At 42.0% G+C, this 27,722-nt stretch overlaps 2 protein-coding genes across 3 annotated transcripts in view; one reads left to right on the top strand and one right to left on the bottom strand.

Moving 5' to 3' along the window:
• Positions 1-272: 272 nt before the first annotated feature.
• Positions 273-20,742, top strand: acvr1ba (activin A receptor type 1Ba). The gene is made up of 9 exons (XM_014993304.2): positions 273-492; positions 14,685-14,906; positions 15,024-15,281; positions 15,358-15,588; positions 15,730-15,897; positions 15,993-16,149; positions 16,294-16,418; positions 16,508-16,638; positions 17,494-20,742. Exons 1-9 carry the CDS (start codon positions 429-431, stop codon positions 17,617-17,619), a joined length of 1,482 nt encoding a protein of 493 aa, XP_014848790.1. The 5' UTR covers positions 273-428; the 3' UTR covers positions 17,620-20,742.
• A 3,666-nt stretch (positions 20,743-24,408) lies between these two features.
• kmt2d (lysine (K)-specific methyltransferase 2D) overlaps positions 24,409-27,722 on the bottom strand; it is a 34,023-nt gene continuing 30,709 nt past the window's right edge. For both annotated transcript variants that reach the window (XM_014993300.2, XM_014993302.2), the window contains exons 50-55: positions 27,529-27,665; positions 27,230-27,360; positions 26,752-27,037; positions 25,575-25,648; positions 25,379-25,487; positions 24,409-25,285 (exon numbers count right to left, since the gene is read on the bottom strand). In XM_014993300.2, coding sequence (XP_014848786.2) covers positions 25,193-25,285; positions 25,379-25,487; positions 25,575-25,648; positions 26,752-27,037; positions 27,230-27,360; positions 27,529-27,665 — 830 coding nt within the window. In that variant the 3' untranslated portion in view covers positions 24,409-25,192. The remainder of the gene's footprint in view (positions 25,286-25,378; positions 25,488-25,574; positions 25,649-26,751; positions 27,038-27,229; positions 27,361-27,528; positions 27,666-27,722) is intronic.

The following is a 27,722-nucleotide window of genomic DNA, read 5'->3' as shown; positions in this document are numbered from 1 at the left end:
ACTTAACATTTTAGTAAGTTCTGCTTCTTATAAAGAGGAAAAAGATGTTTCCTCTGACATCTGTCTGAGGCTGAATCATAACCCAGACAAGGGAAGCTAAGCACCACGCTGAACTGTTCCGTTTTGTGTATTTATAAGAAAATCTGCGAAAATCTCACTCTCGCTTGATAATGTGAGACTGGAGGTCTGTAATTCAGCCATCGTTGTGTTTACCTCCCCCTACACACAAACACGCAGCCGTGACCTCGGAGGCAGAGTGAAGGGAGGCAGGGGGAGCCCTCCCCCTTTAAACACGTCACCGGCGGGCTGGCTGGTATCTGGTGGTGTGGTGTGTGCGGTCGGACTGTGGTTGTGTTTCAGCTCTGACCGTGTTGATAACGACACACTTCGGGCGCTTTTCCTCGCGTAGACATGGGAATTCAGAAGACATGGCTCTAAGACAAACGGCCCTAACGCTGCTGGCCCTGCTCGGGCTGGCGGCCGTCGGTGACGGTGAGTGGAACCGGAGCGCCTCTCCGGCTTTTGTCTCGGTGTGTTTTTCCTGGACTGGGCACTGCCTGTTGTCGCTGATGATCATCATGGCGCTCCGTGTATCGGGGGATTTAGCTAGCTCGGTAGCCGCGTCTGGCTAGCGCCGACCTCTAAATCAGCGGTCGCTGTTCTCCGCGACCGACAGCCCCGCTGTTTTGTTAGTTTCGCTGTTTGTTGGGATTTACAGCGACGAATGAAAGGAAATTAGTCGGCAACGAACACGCAGCGGCCGGATAAACCACAACAACAACATGGTGGAGCTGTGTGTGTTCGAGGCGCCAGCTAGCATTCGCTAGCCCCAATGTTTGAAGTTGACTAATGTTAATAAAAAAAAAATCCTCCTCTGGACAGATGCGTTACTAATGCAAGGATTTATCTTGTATTTTGGGGATATGAAGCGTTAATAAAGATAATCAGACTATAGTTTGTGTTAAAAGCACAAGTTAATCCCTGCTCCTCTGATATGCGAAGTTATTTACTAAACACCTTCTTGTTGGTGGCCTATTATACCTGCTTATCAGTGTGTTGCTCGGTACACTGGGTAAATGATAGCGTGTTGGTTAAATATAGGCGATATGGTCAAGTGCTGCTTTGCACGCTAGAAAGTTCGCATAAGACGACCCCGGTTGAAGCGTCAATCTGTTTTATGCAACAAATAGATGCAGTTGGAGGTTCCTGCATGAGTGAAAAGACTCAGACATGAGTCGGAGTTGAAGTCTGGGTTCATTGTGATGGAAATGTGCAGAGTCTGGGGGTCTTTTCAGGCGCTGGTCTGGTTCTGATTTCCCCCCTAATAAGCCCCCCAGCAGATGCTGGAGCAGCTGATTCCTACCAACCCGGGACCACAACTACAGAAGAGGCTGGATTTAAATGTGAATTTTTGCGATTCAGCCTAATCGCATGAAATTTTATGCAGATAATTAGCAAATTGCCTTCTTTGTGGAGCCACGTTGCAACTACCCATGAGCTGGTGTGAAAAGAGTGGGTTAAAGTAATATTCACACACAGAACAAACAAGGCATTGTAACATGATCTAATGCTGTCGCTGAAACAGTATGACATGTTGACTTTTACTGTTGCACGTAAGTCAGTTGACAACTTATTTAATCATTTTTGAGTCAGAATTATTTGCAATATTCAAGAGTTATTAAGAATTTTTATTTTATTTTAGCAATGCCAAAACCGCATATGTGGGAAAGCCATAAAGTATCCATTATAAAATTCTAATTAATGGTCCTAGGCTTGCACAGTAAAAAAATAAGACAAAACTCGCTATTATTTCTTTTAAAAACCAATTTTGCCTTGAAACATTGACAAAGAAAGCTCTTGGGTTAATACCCTGCTTGTGGTTGAAACAAAAATGTTATTGTACCTTCAGGAATTCTTTCATTGAGCCAAAATGTTGTTACTCGTAAATTTTCAGTTTTGATAAGCTCCAACACAAAATACTCTAGAGTGAAAGAAATGTTCATCTTTTTATCATTTTACTGGTTTTTTCATGGCATGAGTTGTGTGATTTTCAAGAAGGATAAACTGTCTTCTTGTATGAAAACTGGTTCTTGCAGTAATTAAACATCTGGTCGCACATTAAATCTGTTGATTTCTAAAACATTAACTACTAGCATATTAGTTTGATTCTTAAACTTTCTACCAATCTTCAGGTAAATGAAACAGTTTTTTTTTTCTACCAAAAACATTAGAAATTCTCAAGACCTCAACTTTTAACAAATAAAATGTGTACATTATATTTGTTGATCAACTAATTGCAGCACAAATGGCTTCAAAAGCCGTAGAATCATTGCATGCATATACGCATGCTGATATTTGCTGATTAGTTGGTCATCTTCTCCTCTAATAGCCAACCTGTAGTTGGATTTCTAATTTTAGAGCAGGATGACCTTTATGAGAATAATGGCGTTCTTTAAGTTTAAACTGCTACTGTATATTTTTTTTTTTAGGCAGCTGAATTAGTTTTTCCTGCAAGAATTGGGATTGTGTAGGAATCTTCTTTAGGGCAGCTGACCTGCAGTGTGCAGCAACCGGCAAAAAAAATGTCGAAAAATGTAGTGGCTTTACTTAACTCAAGGTTCTAGTCATGCTAGCACTTTCTCTGGCGTGTCATTAAATGGATGTAGCATTGTTGAAACAACCTGTTCTGACCGTGGTCTGAACAGGTTGGTAACCGGCTCATGCTTGGTTGTGACTTGCCACTGTGCAGAGCGATTTGGGGAAAAAAAATAAAAATAATAACCGTCAGGAATAGTCAGGCTATGTTGTCATCTTTCAAAGCATATGTTAGTTGAGTCATCCGAACAAGAATTAGAAAACTATTCCTCCCCCGCTCGGATAGATAAGGGTGCAGCACAGCAAGGTTTGACTTGAAGGAAATGATCACACCTACATGGCCGGTTTGCCTGCCTGCTCCAAACCTTTCACTGTGTTGGGTGAGGGTAATGGTGTGTGTGTTTGTTCGTGGGGGGGGGGGGTGGTTACTTTTAGAGTGAAAATCAGGCAGGGCCATGATGGCCAAGTTCTTTTTTTTTCTTTTTTTTTTAAAGACTCGCAGAGAGCCGTCTCACACCTCATAATGGATTGTTTTGTGCGAAGGCCCCAAACCAGCCCAACCTGAAAGTTGCTGCAGTGAGAGCAGATATATCAGGTCCTCGAAAGGGACTTTATTATTATTATTCATTTATTTATTTTTATCTCCTCTCAGGTTTGGTGAATTTGTCACGTGTTGTTGACTTTATACAGATTACCAACCTCTGGTGTTATGGGCATTAAACGGATGCGTGACACAGTCGGTGTGTGTGAACCGAACCCAGTAGCAATGTGATATGTGCTGTCGGCTGAGTTGCTCTGAGGCAGGGTGCGTCCCTCCCTATCTCTTTTTTTTTTTTTGTCTGTTTAAAAAAAAAAAAGAGAGAAAGAAAGAAAGAAGGCCTTGTGCTTTGTTGGGTTTTAATCTGTACTTTAACTGTAGTCCAACTTCTGTTTTCATCTACCGGCTCCCTCCGGTGTGCCAAGTAACAACTGGGCTGCTTTCTCTTAAGCGCTGCAGGGAAGGTGTGTTAATTTTCTGCTATCTCTTGAACTTTGTTCTCACAGTTGGCCCTACTGTGCCAGGGTTTTGTCATTCGTGTGTGTGCTTCTGTGTAAATCAAGCTTGGGGAGCTCCTAGTTTGCGAACAGGTGCTATTTAATGCTGCACATGATGTGCGGGAGTTCATGTGGTGGAATCGTAGTCAAATAAAACATGTGCTCACCTGCCCATGAGGTCAGAGCCAAGAGACTGTGCAAAGAAAGAGGGAGACTTATTGGTTTCAAAGGTGTGCATTGAAAAAGAAAATAAACTTTAGATGGGAAAGGTGAGGGGGAAATTTATATTGCCTCTTGGCTTGAGACAAAAAAGCAGTTTGGTATTTTCCCCCCTGCGCCCTTCTCAAACATCCTTCGACCTGTGGCTGACTTTTAATCAAATGAATTTTTTGCAGCTTGTGTAAAGTTTTCCTCTGCTTGGCTCAGACACGTTCTCCATAGCGATGGTTGTTTACCAACAGTTTCCTATAGCGTGGCGTGGAGCCAGTTGGCGTCCGCTCGGGTCCGGGGTGGTCTACTTTTCACTCGATAATCACCAGTATTGTTAATGACCTCCACTGGCCCGGAGGCACAGAGCCCTAATTGCTAAAGCAGACAGCGTAGCCTCTTTCTGACCCGGCTCTGCCACTATTGATGTTTGACCACAAGGGATTTTACTACCAAGTCCGAGCACGCCAACTTCAGTGTTTTACTTTGTTTTTAGCGGCTGCACACACAGGTTTGCAAGAGAACGATATTGCATACACAAAAAAGTAATGTGTCGCTGATGGATGGATTTGGTAGCAGTTTATGTTGGCGAGCTAACGCAAAACCTTAAACCTGTTTTGTGTAGCGTGTCTTTGCGTTTGATATGTTATTTTTATTTATTTTTTTTTTTTGAGCTGCTGTTGGCATAAAGATTAGACGCTCCTTTGCTGTGTAATTTTCTCCTGGAATGTGAGCAGTCTGCTTGACAAGGCTGTTTCCAGCTCCTTCTCTTTCCCGTGAAGGACTTGCTTTGATTGGTGTGACTCAGGCCAGACCTGTTGATAAAGTTATGGGATTTAGCTACTCTTTGACACACATTTCATACACCTAGTAGCTGCTCTGTAGTAGCGATAGCTTAAGTGTTTTCAATATGTAGAACAGAAAGTAGCTTACGTGCAAAATTGCATTGTTTTTGTGGCCATCCTGGATTCATTTGAGTAAATGATTTGAGATTTATGCAAGTTGTAATAAAGCACTGAGTTTGAGATGTTTTTTTTTTTTTATTTCTCTCCATTTCTTAGAAAAAATCTGAATATCCAGGGCAGATCAAACGGACCACTTGAAATTAATATTAGCCACACAAAACCTGATCAGTGCATCCCACTTTGTCAATTTATTTAGCTGATTCTATTCGTGGTTTAGAATGGAAAAAGTTTCTAAGTTTCACTTAAATTGGAGACGAAATGATCAATTTTCTGTCTGTCGGAATCGACCAATATTTCATTAATCATTGTGGTTGGGAGTTTTTGAGACAGATTTTTAAAAGATGACCCTTTTTTCTTTTTCTTTTCTTTACTTTTTTAAAATCAAAAATCATTAAATACATCGAATTTTTCTAAACACGTCAACCATGTAGTTTTTATTCTGAGGTATAAATGGAGAGTGGCATATTCTGTGATTCATGAATGATGATGAAGCTTCATTTTCTCTTTTGTGCCTGAGAACCTGGATCATTGGGGCTTTCTCTTGTGTATCACAGTCCAAAGGGGAAAAAAAACGTTAATCAACAAGTCTGATCTCAAAGCTAACCGAAACTCTGTGTCAATTAGAAAAATTACATAAATTGTCTCATTCAAATATAACCAGATCACTTTTTAAACAATCCTCTTTTTTTTTTTTTTTTTTTTTTAGATGGGTGTAGCAAAGCAGTATTAAGGTTTGATATTTCTTTTTAAGTTTTGTGGAAGAAACATCGATTTTGTGGAAGAAACATCGATTTATTATGCCTGGGTTTTTATGGATGAAACTTTGACCAATGTGAGTGCCTGTGGCTGACCCAGAGCGAGCGTTTGATCCCGTCCAGGAGGACCGGCAGACAGGATGGGACGCAGCCTGCGGGGTGTGGGTTGGTAGGGATGGTAGATGCAGCCTCAGCCCCAGAGACTTCACTTTAGAATCAGATCGGTAATCTGACCCCGAGATGCAGACAAAGGTAATGACTTTCTGCCTTCCCCTAGCATTGATTAGGGCACAGTTGCGGTGTGTGTGTGCCCGTGTGCTCCGCCATGTGTGTGTGTTGCACTCGCACTGTCTGGTGGCGTCTGCATGTCTTGATCAGCTCTCAGTCTGGTATCTGTATGGATCTAATTTCAGCCAGTGCATTTTGGTAATGGCGCTCTCCTCCCTGTACACAAGCGCATGCTTTCTGTCTCCCGACTCCGGGGCCCCCAGAAAAACACACTGCGTGTGTGTAACCTTCTGCCGGTCGCCCAGGGAAGTTCTGTGCATCCTCACCAGACTCTCTGATGTTCCCTTTCCCTAAAACTTCATCTGTTGTGACAGGATTGTTCTGCATGAGTAACCCCGGGCAACGGAGGAACGCCATCGCCGAGGTTAATGGGTGAATCTGCTCGGAGTGCGACTCTGCTGTGCTTTTCTTTTTTTCTTCTTCTTCTTTCTTTCCCATCTTTCCTTTTTTTTTTTTTTTTGTCGGGACCAAGAAATATGTTTATGTCAGTGATGTTTTATTAAATCCCTTCCTCGCCATGTCTGCCGTTTCCTGCCTCAACACGAACGGAATGATAGGAACTCCACTCACTAGCAGCTCAGACGAATGGCTGTTGTGCTCCTGATCTCCTTGTTTTCCTCCACCGTTCCCTGTTCCTGCTCCCTCCCGTAAGTCAAAGTCTAGACTGGGTTTTAATGACAGTCGCAGCTGGTCACTCGGGCAGACCTCAATAGCAGCTGGGGGGCTGCGAGTCCTCCAAACTGTTCCCCCTTTTCTCCCTCCTACTCTATATTATCCAGTCCAAATGGGCACCAGCCCCCCACCCCCACCCCCACCCCCCCACTCCCCTCCTGTCTCGCTCAGACCGGCCCCACCAAAACATTGGGGTTTGTTGCTGGTAACCCCAGACTGTCCCCAGCGCTCCACCCCCTCCGCCCTCCTGCTGGAGTGCAGTCCCCCCTTCCACCCCTCCGCTCTGGGCTTTGTTCCTGTAGGGCCAGTCCAATCCCTCCTCATGTCGCCTTAATCTCCACACAAAGGACCAGTGTGAAAGACCACCAGTTATGTGGATACGAGAGCAGGGCTCCCTGAAACCACACAGACCCGGCGTCGGCTCAGATCTGTGTGTTTTGGTCCTAAAATGGGGCTTTCAATCGCAGCTTTGTAACACTTCTGCTCACAATGCAGTGAGATATGCAGGGCGCTGTGCAAACAGCGTGGCTCAGGAAGGGATGCTTGTGGCTCAGCGGCTCTTGTTTGATTCTGTTATCATCCACAGTCTTAACCTTTTCAATAGAAATGCTCTGATCAGATTTATTTTCATGTCTGATCTCTTACTATCGTTAAGTTCTTTCCTCCTGGTTGGGATTTTCCTTTATGAACTATACATAAGAGTAAAATAGTTTGGTTTTTTTTCTACTTTTTGAATAAATTTATAATCTTACCAATAATATGTTTGTATTAAAATAATAAAAGAAAAACAGGCCAGAGTTATAAAGCTCCATCTGTATTACTGAAAATCTACAATATTCCAGTTCCAGGTTACGGTACAGATTTACTGACAAATAAAACTCGTCCCGCTTTGAACAAAATGTTTTAAATGTACTCAATTCCTGTCCTAAACTCTGAGAGGGATATTACAAGATAACCCTTTTTCCTACAAAATATTAAAAATAAAATAAAAATACTGGTTTCCGAATTAATTGAGAACAAAAGCTGTAATTCATTGCTGTTTGCTTAATTGCTAAATTATTAGGGCTGAAACGATTCCTCGAATGATTCGAGTACCTCGATTACTAAAATTCCTCGAGGAAAATTTACCTGCCTCGAAGCTTCGTTAATTTATGTTTTATTAGTTAGCGCACCGTGTTCCGGCCGGGACTTCATTTGCGTTGCGCGGAGCTCTCACTTCCGCCTCTGAGTTGTTGACAAAAGCTAAGTCTCAGCGGCATAAAGTCCAATCTTCAAGATTGGCCCGTGGGGATTTTATTGATTGATGATAATGCCCGACTTTTTATCGTTTTTGGGGAACCAATAAGCATCCTTAAAATGACTGGGGGAATGCCTGGAGTACGGCAGCATTTCTCCTCCGGGGCTGCTGGTTGAAAGCGAACGGCGGGAAGAGCGCTGAGGTGAGCGGATAGCCTGAACAGGGCGGGCGGCTGAGTAGCTGATGCTTACCGTGTAAATGTAGCTTTACCGACGAACCGCACAATAAATTTCATATCCCGGTCTGAAGAAACGGGTGGCGGAGCGCATCGTACATGGCTGGTAGATGAGTTTCTGAGTGACCAGTGAAGGTGTCGTAAATATCCCGTATTGCTTCCCCCCGTGTTCGTCCCCCGGTCTAACGGTTCGTCAGTCCGCTGGACTATTTCCTCCCTCCACCCCATCTTACGTTCGTTCGTTCATTCGCCCTCTCCTCCCACTCCAGGCGGCATTTCCCGTATTTTCAAACCCAAAGCGTGACAGGTTAGGTGGCAAGGTGAGTTTAATTAATCTATTAAACTCACTGAAGATGAATACATAAACTAAAAGCTGGATTGTAGACATTTTTTATAAGCATATTTGTGAGCCTGCCTCTTTGTTATTAAACTCAATATAATTTCAGATTTTTCTATAACTTTTCCTCTGGTTAACTTAGAAAGTGAGCTATTATTGTTACAGGTTAGTTTTCTAAACTACAAAAAGCAACTGTTAGGGATGCTCAAATATGAAAAATTGGACTGACATTGATATCTGATAGTAACACCGGTATTATGCCAGATTTACCAATATTTCATTTTATAATTTTTTTTATCCGATTACTCGATTAATCGTAAGAATAATCGATAGATTACTCGATTACTAAAATATTCGTTTACAACAGCCCTATAAATTATTAATTAATATTATATATATATATATATATATATATATATATATATATATATATATATATATATATATAGTAGCACCTTTCTAGAAGCCTTTTTAATAATTTGTTTTTGTGACCTCTACAATAAATTATAATTTCGGCATTGTTTCAAAAACTTTTACAGGGTTGACATAATTTATTAGATAAATCAAAGTATTTTTGAACTGAATTTGAATCATGTTGGTGATGAGCATGCTCAGTGCCCTTTATATCGTTATGCCTTTTAACTGTAAATGTCTGTGCATAATCTCTGTAGTCAACCTTTTTCCTTTTTGCATACCACAAAATCATATCAAAATATTTTTGAAGTACCTCCTCATACATAAATTTAATAAGCCCGTATTACTTATGTATCTGGAAATAAAACTTCTTAATTATTCAGAAGGACCAATTTGATGAGACTGAACTGAAAGAAAACAAAGGCCTCAGTTCAACCCCACATGAGTCAGAATGCGCTTCTTTTACCTAAACCTTGATCTAAACTACAATAATCATATTTATTTTTTATTTTTGAATCACATGTTGACATTAAATTCACAGTTGCGTGTAATTAAAAAGAAGTTAAACGCATGAGGGCTTCTCAACAGTTTTCAGATGATCACAGTCGGGCACAGAGCCAAGCAGTTAAATGTTCATCTAGTTCATGTTTGAGGGGAAAACGCAGCAGAAAGAAAGCTTTCCTAATTTCACAGGACATTCAGGAGTCTCGATTCTTATTTTTCCTATTGTGTTTATTTTTTCTGCCTCCTCATCAGCCATATGTCTGTCCATTTAGCTGCTCACAAACAACACAGTGTTGATGTCTTTGTTGTCTATCCACCATGTTTGTTTTTAAAATGTAGCTCTGACGGAGCGTCAGCTGGGACACACAAACACCTCAACACTAATCGTAGACGGGACTTCTGTGCACACACATTTGCAGGAAGACATTTTTAGTCGAGATAATTGTGATTTTGCATATTTTCTAAAAAAAAAAAAAAAAATGTTATAACACACATACCCATCTGTGTGGATATCTATTACAATGATCAATGCATTTCAAATGTACCACATAGAAAAGATGGTTGCCTACGTTCACCAGAGCAGTTTTACAGGGTGTCACGATCAGGTGATTGACTTTATTAATTCAAAACTGCATCTGGTGTCAAAGTGGACACACCAATAAAATAGACACCTGTATTTATATGACAAGAGCCTCATTCTTGCATTTTTAGTTTTTCTCTTCCCCCCCCCACCCCCCCCGAGACCTCACTGATGGAGAAGATGTTTAACTCAGAGTTTTCTTCCTTGAGTAACAGCTTCCACACCAAAGAGTGTCGTCATGGTCTGAAAACGGGGGGGGAAAAAAAGATCCGATTTTTAGTTTCAGACTAGCCAGATAGTGGAGATTGTAGGAATAAAATCCCCTGCTTCACCACTTCTCGTTGCGTCTGTACTCTTGGTCAGTAGAAAACTAGCTTCAGGAATTCATACCTCTAAGTTTAAACTTTTCACTTGGCTAGATTTGTCAGAAACTAAACCGTATTTACCATTTGAAGTTGGTTCCCCCAGAGAGGCAAACGACAGGGCTGTTGGCGTGCTTCAGTTTGGGAGCAGGCTCCACGTGTTGTAATCACACAGTAGGTCTTAGAGGGAGGGAGAGAGAAGGAAGTGAAAAATGTTTTCCACAAACCAAAATCTTGGTAGACCACAAACCATCCATGGCCTGTTCAGGAAGTGAATGTGGATGTTTTGAGCCTTGTTCGGTTTGCTTTCTGAGCTTCTGTCTTTGCATGTGGGAAGCATCCGTCTCGCCGCAACGCCGCTCCGTGATCGACGTGCAGGCCGGCCGGGTTGAGATCGTGGCGCTCCTCCGAGTTTGATTTACTGCCGTGCATGGGCGCCATATGTTTGAGATGAGCTGCATCACAGTGAAACTGACAGACAGCTGTTGGCTTTAATGAGTCGTTTGAGGAGAAGCATTTACTCATAAAGCTAAGTTTTTTTTTTTTTTGTTTTTTTTTTAAATATTGCTCTGGGGGATTGATTGATCAAATGCATCTTGTGTGAGCGCAGTTGTAAATAATTGATGTATTCCACAGAAAAGCAGTAAACAACGGAGGAAAAAGGCTGCCAGTCCCTCTGTATTAAACCTGCTGCTTGTATTGCTGTCATAGGTTTTATTTAGCTAAACTGCTTTGCTCCGTTAATGCTGGAAATCAGTGACGTGACTTGTTTTTCTGCTTTCACCCCCCCTCCTGTCCCCCACCCCCCCCTTTATCCTGCAGGAAATTCCATCCACATGCAAACTTCAGCCAGTCTGGTCACACTTGGGCTGGAGTTCCTGCATCTCTCCCACTGATTAAGATTCATTCTCATAAATGCGCACACACACACACGCACACGTACGCACACACCAATGTTTAGCAGATGAGAAACGTTACGAAATCTTCCAACGTACCGTATTTCCAGTCACTATTGTTGAATAAGCATGAACACATCAGCAAAAGCACTTCATCAACAACAAAAAACAAGATCCAACTCGGCTTTCCCCTTCAGGATGTTCCTAAAGAAACAATTTATTCCTTCTTCTGCTAAAGTAATACGGGTTACATTTTAATTGTACATTTTAGAGCCTAGTTTGTTTGAGATTGAGAATATACCTCTTTATCCTTCTGCCCCTTATAGAGTGAGACATGTAAATTAAGCTGTAACAGTGTGATTAATTAGTCAGGCTATGTGCTCCGATGGAGCCTGCAGTCAGCTGCTTAGATGAAACAGGGTTTCTTAACAAGAGTGAATGGGGAACTTTGGAAATAGTTCAGACGGTTAAAAAAAAAACAAAACAAAAAAAAAAACAGACAAGTAACCTGAGTTTAGAGCAACGTGTGGGGGAGGGGCAGTGATGCGTCACTCTCTTCAGGATCTCATTTAAAGAAGTTTAAACTGCAGGATTAGGGGTTACAAAATCCCAGGACATTTCTAAAGCTGGAAAATTGTGAGAATATGAAGATTGGTCTTTTTAAGCATGGTTGGGGAAATTATATATTTTAACTTAATCCCATCTTGAGCAATCAGAGCTGATGCAGGAACAGTTGCAAGTTTATTTAAGACAACCAGGGCTTCCAGCAGCCTGGGCTGTGACTGAGTCTGTGGGCTACACAAAGGGAAACAAACTTTATTTATATCATTGGGCAAATATTAATGTTTAACCAGGAAACGCTAGGCTTCCTTCAATAAAACATTTGCATTTGTCTTTGCGTGTCGTGCAGTTTGTTTACATCCCTATAATTTTCATTAATAATTTAATAATTTTCATGAAAAGTTTCTAATTTGGAACATTTCCTCAAATTTCCAGGCTCAACTTTCTGGGAAATTTCCTCAAAACCTTTTTCAAACAGTAGTTTTTTTTTTGTTTTTGTTTTTTTTTAACTGTAATATACTTTTACACCAAAGACTAGTCCATGCCTGCATAATAATGATGATGTTACAGAAGAGTGATTAAAATCTTCCAACACTTTTTTTCCCCCCCTACATACAGACATTAAAGTTGGTTCAAAGGGAACATCAATGAGCTCATGGAGTCAAAGAAGCTCTCGGTAGAAAACATGCAGGATTACTGGAGTCTTGCCACCTTAAACCCATTTCCCCTCCCCGTGGGCCAGACATTGTCAGCCATCCAACCAATACGGAGTCCTGTTTTTGTTGGAGAATAAGGATTGTCCTGTGTTGTTTTTAGGATAGTGGGTTTTTTTTCTTTTAGTCTGGAGGGATTAAAGTTGAGCCTTTATTTCTACCAGGGATCATTTCTGGGGCTGTCATTTGTGTTTTCCCCACTTTTTAAAGGGAAAAGCTACTGATACTGTCCTGCAAGCATGGAGAGAGCAGAATAAGTTGGAGGAAGCCCTTTGTGCTGACCTTACCTAAATGAGAAGCATGTGTGCCATGACTCAAAATCACATTTCTCTGAAAATCTAATCAAGTTTGTGGCTGTTGGTCGGTTGGGAAACTAAGAAAGCTGTTTTTATTGTTTTTAGATTTTGCAGACTTTCTGGCATTGAACTAATTTAACTGCGTTTGTGTGTGCATGTTCATTGGACCACCTTAGTTTTATTGCGGTAGCACGTCCATTGGGTTCCTGTTAATGGGGTCTCTCTGCAGGAGTGTGTTGCATTTAACAGAAGTCTTGTCTTATTAGCTCGAACAGAGTCCGCTTTAAGTGTCACGATGAGAAAGACCTGCTGCTGCATCGGGGATTTGGCAGAGGCCCTTTTCCCTTGTTGGATTTCACTTTGCGTGTCCCTCTGGGCGGGTCTGTCTCCACTCTGCGTGTTTGGGTTCATCTGCAGTGAGAGATCTGATTTCAGGGCCGCCGGGGCCGTCTGGCTGCTGCTGCTGCTCCTGCAGCTGATGGTGATGATGATGATGATCATAAACTACCCACAATTGAACGGCCCCCACTCGGTAATTTGTGTTCAGATTCTGAGGTGAGGTCTCCACCTGCTGGATAAGATGTGTACAGTATTTGAGGAAAAGTGTTACCCCTCTTACTAGTCTTCACTTTGTCACGTTTTAATGCATCTTTATGTGACAGAGTAGAGCGTAGGTCACCTGCCAAAATCCTGAAGCTTATTAGCATTTGATTGGAGATAATACACTGTTAGTTGTCAGGTTCCATTTTTTTAAGCTAAAATTTGGCTCAAGGGTGCCACCTGTTGGTGCAAATGAATGGAGACTTGAAGAGTGGCAAGTAGCAGCATGGTTAATGGTGTGGCTGCTTCACACCAACGTTCGGATTTGATGCATTTCTCCGGTGCCGTTATTACTTGTCCTCTGTTGTAACATATTACAGGTTAATTACTGCGGTGATCGTATGCAGGTTCTATGCTGGCTTCTCGCTGTTCTGAATCACATCCTGCTTATTATCAGATTTGCATTTTAACCACAAATGCCAAGTTAAATGTCTCTAGTCTGTTCCAACGATCTACTCGCTGTTAGCTGAGTCAGTAGCCGTTCAAAGTAACACATCCTCTCTACTCTAATAAAACTCTAAAAAAAAATAAAACTGGTCAACCGATAGCGTTTAAAGATTCACAAGTCGATCCAGAGAGCCATTTTTGGAGGGGTTTTTGCCTCGCTCTGCAAAATAAAATGTTTTTGAGCTGCAAAACCTAAACAACTTTTAGAAAGAGATGGTACTGTAGATTTAAAAATTACAATATTTTATTAGATATTTTAGGTATTGCACAACTAAATGTGAATTATTTTATTTAGCTTTTAAATAAAATAAAGTAAATGAGAGAATGACCACCTAGTCTTAAAACCAGTGAACAAAGTACCTTTTTAAAAAAAAAAAAGCCTAATGATGCACAAAGCAGCTAGTTAGAAGCAAAAACAATCCTCTTTTTGCCACTATCTAAATTCTTGTTTGCATTTTTCTTTTCAAATAGTACATGAAAGGTTTTATAGAGCAAAACTCCACTGCAGCTGGGCTAAAGATCCACGCGTGGCTCCGGAGCCTCATGTTGAAGACCCCTGACCTAAACTGAGAGGCCGGGCAGGTAGAGCGTTTATCGGAGAATCAACCAAGAGGCTCACAGTTGCTCTGGAGGAGCTGTAGAAATCCACAGCTCAAGCAGGAGAATCTGTGGATCTCCTGTGACCGAGTGGAACAATCCGTCTGTAGACGTCCAAAGCCGGCGGAGACGTTCACCAAGAGCCTTGCGATTTTAATTGCAGCTTAAAATCCTACAGTGTCGACTCAGAAAGACTTGAATACCAGTGAGCGCCAACAGGTCTCAGATTTTTTTTATCTGTAAAAAGTTTGAAAACCGTCCATCGAGTTCCCCCACGGCTTAGTTTGTGGGAAAGTCCACGGTGTGTTGCGATCCTTGCGAGGCTCTGTGTGTGGTGAAACTCGTCTTTGTCTCAGTAAGTGATGCACGTCTGTGTCTCTTTCTGCAGCTTTATACTGCAACTGCACAAACTGTAACAAGGGCGAGTGCAAGACAGAAGGCGCCTGCCTCGTTTCAACGTACAAGTCCGATGGGAAAGATGTGCTCTTGCGGCACTGCCTCGACCCCGATAAGATGACTCCCCCCATCTACTGCAAGAGCGCCGAAGGGCACTTGAACGTTCACTGCTGCTTTGTAGATTACTGCAACAGTATTGACTTGAAAGTCCCAGGTAAAAACCGTCGTTGATGCACTTCTAACAGCTTCCGAGCTGAAGGTTTTTAATTTTTAATTGTTTCTGCCTCCTCTTCTTGTTTTTTTTATTTTATTTTTTTTTTTTTGCGTGAAGACCCGACGACCGGAGAGTGGGTGACCTCGGGGAGCTCCTGGGGGCCAGTTGAGCTGGTTGCGGTCATAGCGGGGCCCGTGTTCCTGCTCTGTGTGCTGCTGATGGTTGGAGTGTTCCTCTTCCAGTATCACCAGAGAGCCTACAGCCACAGACAGCGGCTGGAGGTGGAGGACCCCTCCTGCGACCACCTGTACCTGGCCAAGGACAAAACCCTGCAGGACCTCATCTATGACATGTCCACCTCAGGATCTGGCTCTGGTCAGTACGCACCGCCTGTTTAAAGAACACCGTGTCTGTTCTTCCGTACGTGTCTCACACAGCCTGCTCCTTGTAGGGCTGCCGCTGTTTGTGCAGCGGACGGTTGCCAGGACGATCGTGCTGCAGGAGATAATAGGGAAGGGGCGTTTCGGAGAGGTGTGGCGAGGAAAGTGGAGAGGCGGAGACGTTGCCGTCAAGATCTTCTCGTCCAGGGAGGAGCGCTCCTGGTTCAGAGAGGCCGAGATCTACCAGACAATCATGCTTCGGCACGAAAACATCCTGGGATTCATCGCAGCAGACAATAAAGGTGGTTATAATCAGACTTCTAACCCATCTTACAGCTCTGTGTAAGGGCTGACGCAACCAAACGGAAAGAAGCTAAAAGTTGAAGATGAGGCTGAGTGAAATGACCCATTAATCCGGTTTGACCTATTTCGGTTTCCTTTAGACAACGGCACATGGACGCAGCTGTGGCTGGTGTCGGACTATCACGAGCACGGCTCTCTGTTTGACTACTTGAACCGCTACTCCGTCACCATCGAGGGCATGATCAAGCTGGCGCTCTCGGCTGCAAGCGGCCTGGCGCACCTCCACATGGAGATCCTCGGCACTCAGGGTGAGGCTTGACTCTGTCTGTAACTCGCTTAGTTTTCCCAAGCGACACACCCTCCTCCTCTGTCTTCGTCTCGTTTCATGACGCTTCTCCTGCAGGTAAGCCAGGGATTGCTCATCGGGACCTCAAGTCTAAAAATATCCTGGTTAAGAAGAACGGCACTTGTGCTATAGCCGACCTGGGCCTGGCTGTCCGCCACGAGTCCATCACAGACACAATCGATATAGCACCGAACCAGCGCGTGGGCACTAAGAGGTAACTGCTTCCACTTTTAGCGGCTCGTTGTTGATCCCAAAGGTCAACAACGACAAACCTCAGGGTTTGCTACATCCTTTATATCTGATTTTTGTCAGGATTCTCTGTAGCTCAAACCCCTTTGTTCTCTCTGAACCCATCCAGGTATATGGCTCCAGAAGTCTTAGACGAAACCATCAACATGAAACATTTTGATTCCTTTAAGTGCGCCGACATTTATGCGTTGGGCCTGGTGTACTGGGAGATCGCGCGCCGCTGCAACACCGGAGGTAAGACCTGCAGCCGCGGCTGGATGGTAAAGGAACCTGGACAGGAACATTCAATAAGAGACTGTCCACCTCTTCACTCTGTTCCACAGGCATACATGAGGAGTACCAGCTGCCCTACTATGACCTAGTGCCCTCTGACCCGTCCATAGAGGAGATGAGGAAGGTGGTTTGTGACCAGAAACTGAGGCCCAACGTTCCCAACTGGTGGCAGAGCTACGAGGTATTTCACGTCGAGGTTGTCTAAAAGTAGTTGCAGACCACATAGGAAGACGGTTTGGTTAACTTGTATGAAATGTCTCGTCTTTACGAGTATTTGTTTACTGCCAACTCTTTGACCCAAAAGCTACACGAAGTTCCCAGTAGGAAACACAAGCTAAGAAAATCTACAAAGTAACTTAAGTTTTGGATCTACAGTAATGTACAAGACCCTTACTATTGTGTTTGCTAAAATAAAATCCTGCATGATTGGTTTATTAGTGATTTAAAAAAGAAAAAATAAATACTTCAAGAAAGTTAGCCATTTTTTTTTTATTTAGTTTTGTGGCCACCAAATGCTTTAAACGTAATTATTTTTGCCAAAAGATTGGGACACCACTGGTTTAAAGCATTGTGTTGGTGTGGCCCAGTCAAAGTCCAGACCTACCTCAAAAGATTTGGTGTTTTAATTTCAGCAAAAAGGACGGTTGTATAAAATATTAACCTCCAGGGGGTGAAAAACAAGATGTCTGCCACACTTCTTAGATTTAAATCATTTTCCTTCCACTTCACAGTTAGCCACCGTTTTATTTTGGTTTAATGTATAAAATCTCTGCAACATTCTTGTTTAGTTTCATTAGGACGTTTTGTGAGACGGTGAAGCTGCGGAATAGTTTGTTTTAGACCAAGAAGTTAAATTGCAGTAGTTTTTTTTTTTTTTTTTAATCATCTTAAAGTAAGTAAAGTTTAAAGGCGTGTCTATTATCTAAAAAAATTACTCTCTAATGGATTTCCTACATATAGGTACAAAAAGTAACTTTAGATGCGTTTCTAAGCGTTTTGTTCTCAAACTGACCTGTGTGTGTGTTTCGCCTTGCAGTCGCTGCGTGTGATGGGGAAGATCATGCGGGAGTGCTGGTACGCCAATGGCGCGGCGCGACTGACGGCACTGCGCATCAAGAAGACTCTGTCTCAGCTCAGCGTGGAGGAGGACGTGAAGATGTGAGCGTCCAGGCGGCGGCCAGCGAGGGGCGCTACAGACGCACAACCCGACCACACTCCCATAGGAAACAAACACTAAAGACAGACTGCAAATGGAGAAAAAAACAAAAAAACAAAACAAAAAAAAGAAACCAACAACCCTGCCAGTTTTGAAGCCACACTCCAAGTTGTGACAAGGCCTACCTCACCTTTTTAGCCAAAACTACTGAAAGTCACCCATCCCTCTCCTTCCTCCTCCTCCTCCTCCTAACCCACGGGCCACTCTACAACACTACCACTGTTAATAACATACACTCAACCTCCTTTCATTTACCAGGGCAGGAATTACTGTACAGTGACTTTTTTTTTTTTTTTTCCCATTTTCTTTTTACCCGTTAGGTTCAGTGATGGATCTTAAAAGTTTTCCAGAGGAGCTTCTCTTGTGGGTTTTAACGTTTCAGAAATAACACTCCGGCTGTGTTTCTTTTTGCAATATCTCGCCGTCGTGTGAGTGAGTGAGTGAAGGAGAGGACAGGGGCTGAAGTACTGTTTCTATTTATGCGTTTGTGTGTAAAAGGTGGCTGGACGTCGAGCATGTTTCCAGGATGGCGCCTTCTAAAAACAGGCTGCAGTTCATTAGACGATTTATTCAGAAACAAAGAAATCTGTCGTTTGAAATGAAGCATGAACAGCCAGATTGTTTTCTAACCTACCCCACTGGAGTATGATGCAAAAAGAAACCGCAGGGTGAAACCAGATGTTTGCATTCGCCGTAGGAAAACGCAACTGTTTTTCTCTCCGTCATGCTAAACTTATTTTTATTTGCAAAATGCTAGAACATTCAAAAGTTTCTTGAAATTTAAGAAACCCGGATGACGAAGACGACGCTGCAGCTTCGAAAGGCGTCGACGCTTCAGACACGTCGCTTCCTCCTGTGGCATTGTTGAAAATCCAAACGAAATCGGCAAAGATCTTAGGCAGAGAAACTGTGGACCTCCGCATCTCCATCGGTTTAAACAACTACAGGCAAGAAAGCACAATGAGAATATGTCCAGGTTTTGTTTTCCACAGACGACTGTTTTGGCCCCAGCGGTGCAAATGGACCTCAGAACAAAGATAAAGCACCTTGTGAAGAGGCGTCTTTTTCCACTGGGAAACGAGTCGGTTACCCAGACGGGCTGAAAGGCCGCTCTGAGAGGAAGAAGCCATTGTTTCAAGATGAGCTAGCTAACAGTAATTTCTTTCAGGTACTAAGACTCTCCTGCGGGAGGGACTGGTGCACTTCACAACAAAAAAGAAAAAAAAATAAGTAAAGTCTTCCAAATGGACGGCGACCCCACCATGCCTCCAAATTAGCCACAAAGTGGCAGCAGTCAACGTTTTGGAGTGGTTATCATCAACCCCTGATTCGAGCGCATTAGAGCTGAACAGATGTCAAACTTTAGCTTCATCGGTTCCAAGAGAAGAAAAGAGCCAAACGGCCAGCAGACTGTTGTGGGAAGCTTGAGGAGAGATGCGCCGACCGTTTAACCCAAGTCGAGCTCTTGGATAATTCTGGCCGTTAGCAGTCGTTGCTTTGGTAATCCTGATTTTAACCAGGATAAAAACAGTTGTACGTCTGCCTACAGTCCGTGTAAAATATCTGGTTTAACCCGTGGTTGCACTCCGCTGTAGCTTCCCGACCGCCTGCAGGAATCACATTAATGAGATGTGGTCCAGCCCTGAATTTTAGTTTGGAGGACAGGAGAAGAAAAAAAAAAGTGGCAGGGATTATGTTTGGTGGGATGGTTTTACTGTTTTATTTATTTGTTTATAGATTTTTTTTTTTGTTTTTTCTTTTTAAAATTCATGTTGATGAACACTGTGAGATGAGACGCGACAAACCAGAGTGTAGACGCCGAGGTTAAAGGGGTTATTTCATTCATTTCGTGTGATGCTCAGTGTGAGTATGAATGTAGCCGTTAACCCTGGCGGTGGCTTCGTGCGCTCCGAGAGGCGTGATGAAATGGCAACGAAAAGTACATTTTGATTTATGTTTTCGTGTAAAGAGGTCGTAATGGCTTTTCTTCTTTTGACATTAGACACTACTGATTATGGGTACATGTGATTTATTTGTATATAAAACGTGCGTTTTTCTTTTCTCCTCCTCTATATGCCACAGGTCCAGATTGACATAATGATGCTGATTTTTTTTTTTTTTTTGATTGGACGGTACTTTAACAGATCTCTTGTTTTTAACCTGTCTGCATGGTTTCTAACTGTGCTAACAAACATTAATTGCTGGAGTTTATGGTTGTTGTTTTTTTTTCCCTCCACTTGTTCCTTTCATGGCAGCCTGGTGGTACTACTGATCCTTTTTCTCCTTGCGTATACCCGTTTCTACCCGGGGTGACGTCTCCATCTCCTCCTCATTTTGACACTGGAATACAGAAGGACCTGGTGTTGATCTTAAATACTGCCACTGGCTCCTTTTTTAAAAAAAAAAACAAAACAAACAAAAACAAAAAAAAACAGGAAAACAGACAAACTCTTGGCGGATCACGTCGAACATGCAGGTAGACGCGGGGAACCTTCGAGGACCGACGTGCCGCAAGCGGGGAACTGCATGTTTTCATTCTACTTCTGCGGACAAGACTATGAAAGTATTACACTGATATTCGTCACCTATGGGCTCTGCACTGTTATGTCCACAAGGGCGTTAGTTAATGTTTGTCGAAGCCATCACCTTGAACCATGTGTCATGTCCGTTTTGCATGCCGTCTCAAACACTGGGCCCTCTGCACTGAGGTCGACTTATCCCCCCTCCCCCGTTTTGTCCTACAGATTGATTTTCTTTTTTTTTTCTCTTTCTCTTTTGGGTCATTGGCTGTGCACCCCAGAAATGTTGCTGCTACTATTTAACATGGGTAGAAGTGTAGCGGAAAAAAGAGAGAGAGATGGAAAGTGGGAGGATGATGATGATGATGATGTCAAGTTGAACCAAAATTGTCAAAACACTCCTGTCCATGTTTGGTGTGTTGCCATGGGTATTTGATCATCATGTTCATAGGTGAAAACTTCAAAATTCAGTGATGATATTGTGCTGATCTTTTATGATTTAGTTCAAAATGTACATAGACAATATACAATAAATTCCTCCTTTTTCTTACATGTGTTCAGTTGGTGCTTATTACTGGAGTGTCTTGCTCCCTTTTTTGTTTCTTTTTTTTTTGTATTTGTTACATCAAGGATTCTAATACATATTTGAAGTGTCTGGATAAAGTGGAATTTGCTTTTCCATGTATGGATACATATTTTAAAAAATGGGGAAATGCCAAATTTTCCAAGGGGATTTGCAGAGCTTTACATGCTTTCCTTTTTTTTAATTTTAACTTTGTAGCCTTTGATTTCAGCCTTTTGTTTACCCTTTGCTTTTTTAAGTAGTATCTTGTTTCAATCAGTTGTGCCTTGGGAAAAAGATTGAGATTATTAAAAAGAGATCTGCAGCAAGAAATTGAATCCTGCTGTAAATGACATGCATTAGATCAGAAGTCCTAATGAAGAACTTCTCTGCATCCTTATGAGTTTTGCAGTTACTGTTTGTAATATTTACCAGTTAACAAGGTATCAATACACTTTTAATGGGGCACTTTATACATCCAAAGTGTTGCACAGGTCCATAAAATAAAACATGACCAATACGAAGACTGACAAAAAAAACTAACGGGATAAAAATTAGCCTTAAAAGAACAGAATTAAAAGTTAAAAACGATGGAGCTAAGTGAGTATTAGCAGATAAAGATTGCTCCAGAGTTTGGAGGCAAGAACAGAAAATGCTCAGTCTCCTCGGGTCATGAGAAAAGGGGAAAAAAAAAAAAAAGCAGCTTCACATTTCTCACCACAGCAACATGCCATTAGCTTCTTCACCAGTGAGCTTTGGAGATTATTAATTTTCTTGTCGCTTATTCCTGACTCTTTAAAGGGACGGTATTATGTTTTCCAGCCACATGGTGCCATTTTATAGCACAATCAAGTTGCGTTACCTTCAGTTGTGATAAAAATGCTGTCAATATCAAGTACAATTTAGTAATTTATCTCCTTGAAATTGGGCCTGTCTCTTTAAGAAACTCTTGCATTTCCATTTCAACTGAATTTATCACAGCTGGACTCCAAACAGTGGAAACAGCTGAAATTTAAGATGGACTGCGACTGTGAATATTTACATATATATTCACATAAATATGTTTAATTTGTTAAATTAAACTACATTAATGTATAAATTAATAAATTTAAACAATTTAATGTTTAAGAAATGTATAAATTTATATCAAATTTACAAATTTTTTTATTTATTAAAAATCTACAAAAACCATTTTTTCTGCATTTTCATGAAAGTGTATTTGTGTTTAGAATCTTGGGGAAATTGAATGCAATTTGAAATAAGGCTGCAACATGAAATGTGGAAAAAGCAAAGAATATCTTCTGATTATTTCCCGTCAGACCTTTTGTTTTGCAGCATAACATGAATTATAAAGGACGCTACATATATTTTCCAACATCTGCAATCAACAGAGAAACAGACACGTATTTAAAATGCATTTTATTTTCCTTTCCAAGAAACAAAAGCAGACAAAGAAAGAAGATGAAGGGCAAAAGGGGGAAGTGGGGAAACCAGTATATAAAGAGATGCAACCTCTGGCGTCCTGAAAAAAATATGTACATTTTGGAAAGAATATCCATACAAAACATGCCACATACAATAAAAATGATCATTATATTTATTCGTATTCCCTAAAAGTATCTCTGCTGTACAGATGCAATATCTTTTTTTTTTTCTCTCTTACTTTTAAAAAGGCGAGGTTTAAAAAAAACCTTCGACTTGAGCAAACTTTATTAAATTAAAAGATCTGCAGAGAACTTAAATTAATTCAGAGAAGTTAAAAATTAATTCGGCTAAAATCCAGTGAGCACGTGTCGTCTCATCATGGTCTTCCCTTGAAATAGAAACATACCAAAAAATATATTTATATATATATATTTATATCCATATATATACGTATCACTGTTTGAGATACTTGATCAATATCTACCACTTTAGAGAAGGTCTCTGTTATACAATGAGAGTGCAATTCATTACCAGGTTAAGTATGGGGTTAACTTTTGAGTATTACAATAAACATACATGAGGCCAAGGAACCGTTTCACAAGGTTTACCAACACATTCACTTCTATAGGGAAGATATTCAAAAAAGCAAACCACAAACAAGATTCTAGGGAGTTCAAGATTTTTCCATTCAAGACTATATAGATCCAATTCTGACTGTTTACTGGAAAGGTTTTGGTAGTCAACAAGCAGTAGCATAAATAAAAACAAACCAAAGGAAAAAAAAAAAAAAGACAATGCCCCCCTAAAAAAAAACAATACATAAATACAAATGCTATGCACCATTGTACTGCTTTATGCAAAAAAAGAAAAAAAAAAAAGGGAAAAAAAGTGATTTTTCTTTAGCACAGCTCAGTAAATCGCCTCGGCTTCGTTTTCCCTCCGTCTCTACAAACTCGCCTCTGGGAGCTCATAGCAAAACAAAAACAACAAAAAAAGAAAAACCCACTAATAGAAAAACAGGTAAATGCAAAAAAAAAAAAAAACACTCTGGTTCATATACATAAAGATATTAAGTTTGCAAATTTTACATATATTTATATTTATGTACACCTTCGTTAAAATGATATCCAGTGGTTGATTTTTTTTTTCCGTTTTATTATTTTCGGCACTTTTCGCCTTTATTGATTACAAAAAGGGGGCGGGGGGTCGAATAAAGAGCCGCTCTCCTCCCTCCCCCTCTAATGCATATACGATATATACAGTTTTGTACAACTTTTGCATTTTTAAAATCATGTGAGGTCTTAGGTTGGGGGAGTAAAGAGGGATCAAAGTCATATAGGAAGGTGGAGTTTTAGTAAAGCTCCCTTTAAAGACTTATTTTTATTTTATTTTATTTTTTTTACACAGAAATGAAAACAAATGCCCTTTTTTTTATTCCAATAAGTCTTTCCCTGCCGCCAGTTCAGCCTCAATAAGACAGTACCAGCACTGGGAGGAAGTTAAAAGTATGCACACTATTGAGAGAGGAGCAGGAGGGAAGGAGGCATAGAAACACTGCAGGCTGGACTCAGGCAGAGGAAGACTTACTTACAGTAAAGTTTTTAAAAACAGTCCATTAAATAACACAGAGAGGAAGAGACATGATTCGTCGGTTGGTTGGTTGAGGTGTGTGTGAAGCGATTGTGTCGTCTTGAGGGAATTAAAAAAAAAAAAAGCACTGAATGGGACAGTAGTCATGCATCCACTGGCTGCGCTAAAGGCGACTGGAAGGTGGAGGGGGGGGGGGGGTTACTTGGTTAATACGGATCCACTACGCAAAATTCATTTACACCATTTTAGCGAGTGAAGAGGTGGATTTATTGTGCTTTCACAAAGCTAATATGACTTTTGAGATGCATTTACAAAATTAAAAAAAAAAAAAAAAAAAAACGGGGAAGTTAATATCCCCCCCATATGGGCTGGTGGAATTAATGACGCCCTTTTACGCTTCCAATTTTGATTTTTCTAACGAAATATCTTATCAAAACTGATATATTCCTCTGTATAAATAATCCATGTTTAATAATAACAACGTTGGCTCCTTATTATTGTAAATCAACATCAGCATAGAGTAGACAGAGCAAAATCTGCTGCTTTTAGATTCCCTGCTTGTCCGAGAAGGGCTACGCCCGTTAAAAACACACCCCTCCCCCGCCCCCCAAAGTAAATCCACAGTAGCAGTTAACAGTATTTTTCTTTTTTCTTTTTTTATACAAAGCAGTCATTTCCCGCTAAATCAGTGAGGTAGACTGTGTCAAACCAACCCCGACCTTGGGCCGCTTGGAGCCGCAGACGAACAGCATCTGAATTTTCATTCCGTCGATCCGTGTACAGTTCTTACGTCAAGGATTGTCTAGCGAGCCGATGTCCGTGTTGTCGACGAGGACTTCTTTAAGGGGAAAGTGCCGTTTCCTGGGAGGTCTAGAGGGGGGAGGGGGAGGACAGGAGATAGGTCCGACTACAAGCGTGAAAAAAAAAATAAATGCTTTCCGCAAGTTCAACTCTCGGTATCTGAACATGGCTTCTTGTCAAAAGCTCCGACGAGCTCCGGTCTGCCGGTGCTGAGAGAGAGCGGAGGGTCAGAATCATTTGGTGGGGTTGAGGATTGTTTTCCAGCCACTGCAAGCTTATAGAAGGTAGACAGTAGATTAGGGTGGAGGTGGAGGGTGGAGGAGTGGGGTCGCTATCCAAGCATCAGAGTTAGACCCCCTCACCCCTTCCCTCAAACTGTTTTCTGTAAAGTGATTGGTGGTTGTTTTTTTTTCTTTTTTTTTTTTTTTTTTTTAACGATTAATGCTCTTCAGACCTTTGGCTACAAGATGTCAACACTTTAGTCTTTTATTAGCAGAGGACTGCCTTCCTCCGTGTCTTTTCAGAACAGCTTATGCACTGGCGATGTAGGATTCAAAGGCTTTGGCGCAGGAGTGTTGTGGTAGCAGCAGAGGGCCACTCTCCCGATTTCGCTTCCTCCTGGCTAGTTCATCCACTTTCGGCAATTCCAGGCCCCGCAGTGGCAGGGGATCTTGTGCTGATCGTCTTCGAAGTCGAACTGGTAGTCGTACGTCAGCTGAAAGGGAAACGAGAGAACGAGAAAGTGAAAAACGCTGCCATTTCTCACACAACAAGCAACGGGAATGGGAGCGGGCACATCTCAGGTCACCTCTTCTCCTTTGGGGATCCTGCGGCTGGAAATGATGATGATCTTGTCTTCTTTGTCGAAGGTCACGACCTCAGCAACGCAGTTGGGGGCGCAGGAATGGTTCACGTAGCTAGGGGGCCGGAAAAAAAAAAAGATAGAAGTTGGTAACAAAACTTTAAACGTTTTTTTTTTTACTTCTTACTCGATCGATACTCACCGCGCCGGACCGCCAGTTAGGGTGGCATCGATCACCTGCTCGTTGTTGATGCGGAACATGTAGATCCCTCGGTTCTACGAAGAAAACGAAGCTTTACCGATCCAGCAGGACAATAATCTACTACACCATGCAGTTAAATAATATAATTAACAGCAAAAAGGAGTGACATTAATACAAATACATTCCATATGCACCAATAACTCAGCTAATAACTTCTTTCTTGGCCTTGAAAAGCGAGAGATTGATTGAAAACCTAAAAATCCTGTCTGTTCCCGACCAGTGAACGCAGCACATGCCAGTAGTAGCGATGTGATAAACAAATAGACTCAGGATCTATAAGAGGAAAAATGAAGTGTTGAAAAAGGTAGAAAATGTCCCCAGGCGGAATCAAATGTAACAGCACTGATATTCTCATAGTTCATTTATGCCTGGTGCCGGTTCGAAATGTGATGATCAGCATCATGTTGTGTTTTTCAGTCGACTAACTGATGACTTAATTTGGATTTAACAGAAGTGCAAATCATTGATATTTATTTTGATTGTATTTTTCTTTTTCTTTTTAAGATTGTGTCGTTGTGGGTTAAAGTACTGTCGGCAATGTCTTCCAGTAACAATGTAGTATTTTACATTTCCTGTCAACTAAACATCTTTTAATACAAAACCCCAGTGGACCGCCTCGGTGCCCCCCGACCACCAGGCTTCGCATGTTTTTTGGGGGAAGCCCTGGTCCCACTGTCAATAAAACCTGGGGGACAAATTGGAGAAAACACCAGCAGAGAACAGAAAGGCCGCAGAGTTTCGTTGTATACTCTGTCTCTTATGGAACATGTTGAAAGTCTTTTGGGTAATTCAGACCTAAGCTAAGTAAGGATATTCTTTTTTTTTTTTTACATTTATTAATGCTAACTTCACAAATCCCTTTATACAACGTGCAAAGGACGGTTTAAAATGTCAGCTCAAAGTCATTCAGAATGATAAAACTATTTTACAATAAATTTCCTCTCACACACAGTGTGACGTCACCTCTTGCCCATAACACCTTAATATGAGCAATTAAAGACTGCTTACAGTGGGGAAACGATTGTTTTAAGAAACTGGAAACAATTGATATTTGCTTGGTACGTCTCTTAAACAAAAGCCGTTCCATGACCTTCAATCCCATAAAGCCTTGGGCTACCTGTGACTCGTAGATCTTCTCGCGGCGGTTGGCCACCTCGTTGCGTATGACCGTGCCGATGTACTCGATGACCATGGTGTGCTTCTCCAGGTCCTTGGCAGCGTACAGCCCCAGGCCCTGAATACGAGACCGCGCCAGGTAGACGTTGTTCTTCCACTCCGTCTTCAGACGCCGATACTGGGAGGACTTGGAGTGGACGAACTGCTTGCTGTACGGAGTGTTGAGCTCCCCGGTGAAGGTGCTCTGGTATGCCTTGGAGACGCTGGTGCTGTTTAGAGTATGAGGCCTGGCGGACGGAGAGAGAGAACGATGAGCGATTTAAGTCGTGTGTGATCACAGATTCACACAGAAGAGGTATTTTAGGACTGACTTTAACATGACTGAAAGAAAACTAATGACAATGGGAAAAAGAAACTCGCATCTTCCACTGTTATGATTTTAGAGCAGCTCATGAGGCTTTTTAAAAAAATTTTTTTACCTTTTGCACTGTGTGGCGACCTTTGGCTCAGAGCGAGCGCTGCCTGTGGGGTTTATCATGAGTGGGAGCTCCATCAGAGGGTGTCGGCCATATCGGAACTGGTAGTTCTGGCAGCTCTCAACTCCAGGCAGCTGAAGCGTTAAGAAAGCAGCTTTCAGTCACGTCAAATCTGACAAAACAGTTCTCTGAAAAGTGGCGGCTACGGTGTTGGGATTTAGTCTGGCGCTGTCTGTCGCCCTCAGATCAACAATGAGTCACCGTCGGATCAAAACGGGGGGCGGGGGGGAACAGATTCTTACCGACTCGGTGATTCGCATGACAGCGTGGACGGTGAGTCCATACATCTCCTCTCCCTTCACATGTTCAGTGAACAGCTTCAACATGGATGAATCATCTCGGAGTTTAGCCACCTGCTGAACGACGCGGTCCCAGATTCCTGCAGAACGAGGGGAGGGGGTCAGGGGAGGAGAGAGGACGATTTTACTTCCATGAC

The sequence above is a fragment of the Poecilia mexicana genome, unplaced genomic scaffold (assembly GCF_051168715.1).
Source record: "Poecilia mexicana isolate PSO_F unplaced genomic scaffold, ASM5116871v1 scaffold_7, whole genome shotgun sequence".
Lineage (NCBI taxonomy): Eukaryota > Metazoa > Chordata > Actinopteri > Cyprinodontiformes > Poeciliidae > Poecilia > Poecilia mexicana.
This window is presented reverse-complemented; position numbering and strand designations above follow the sequence as displayed.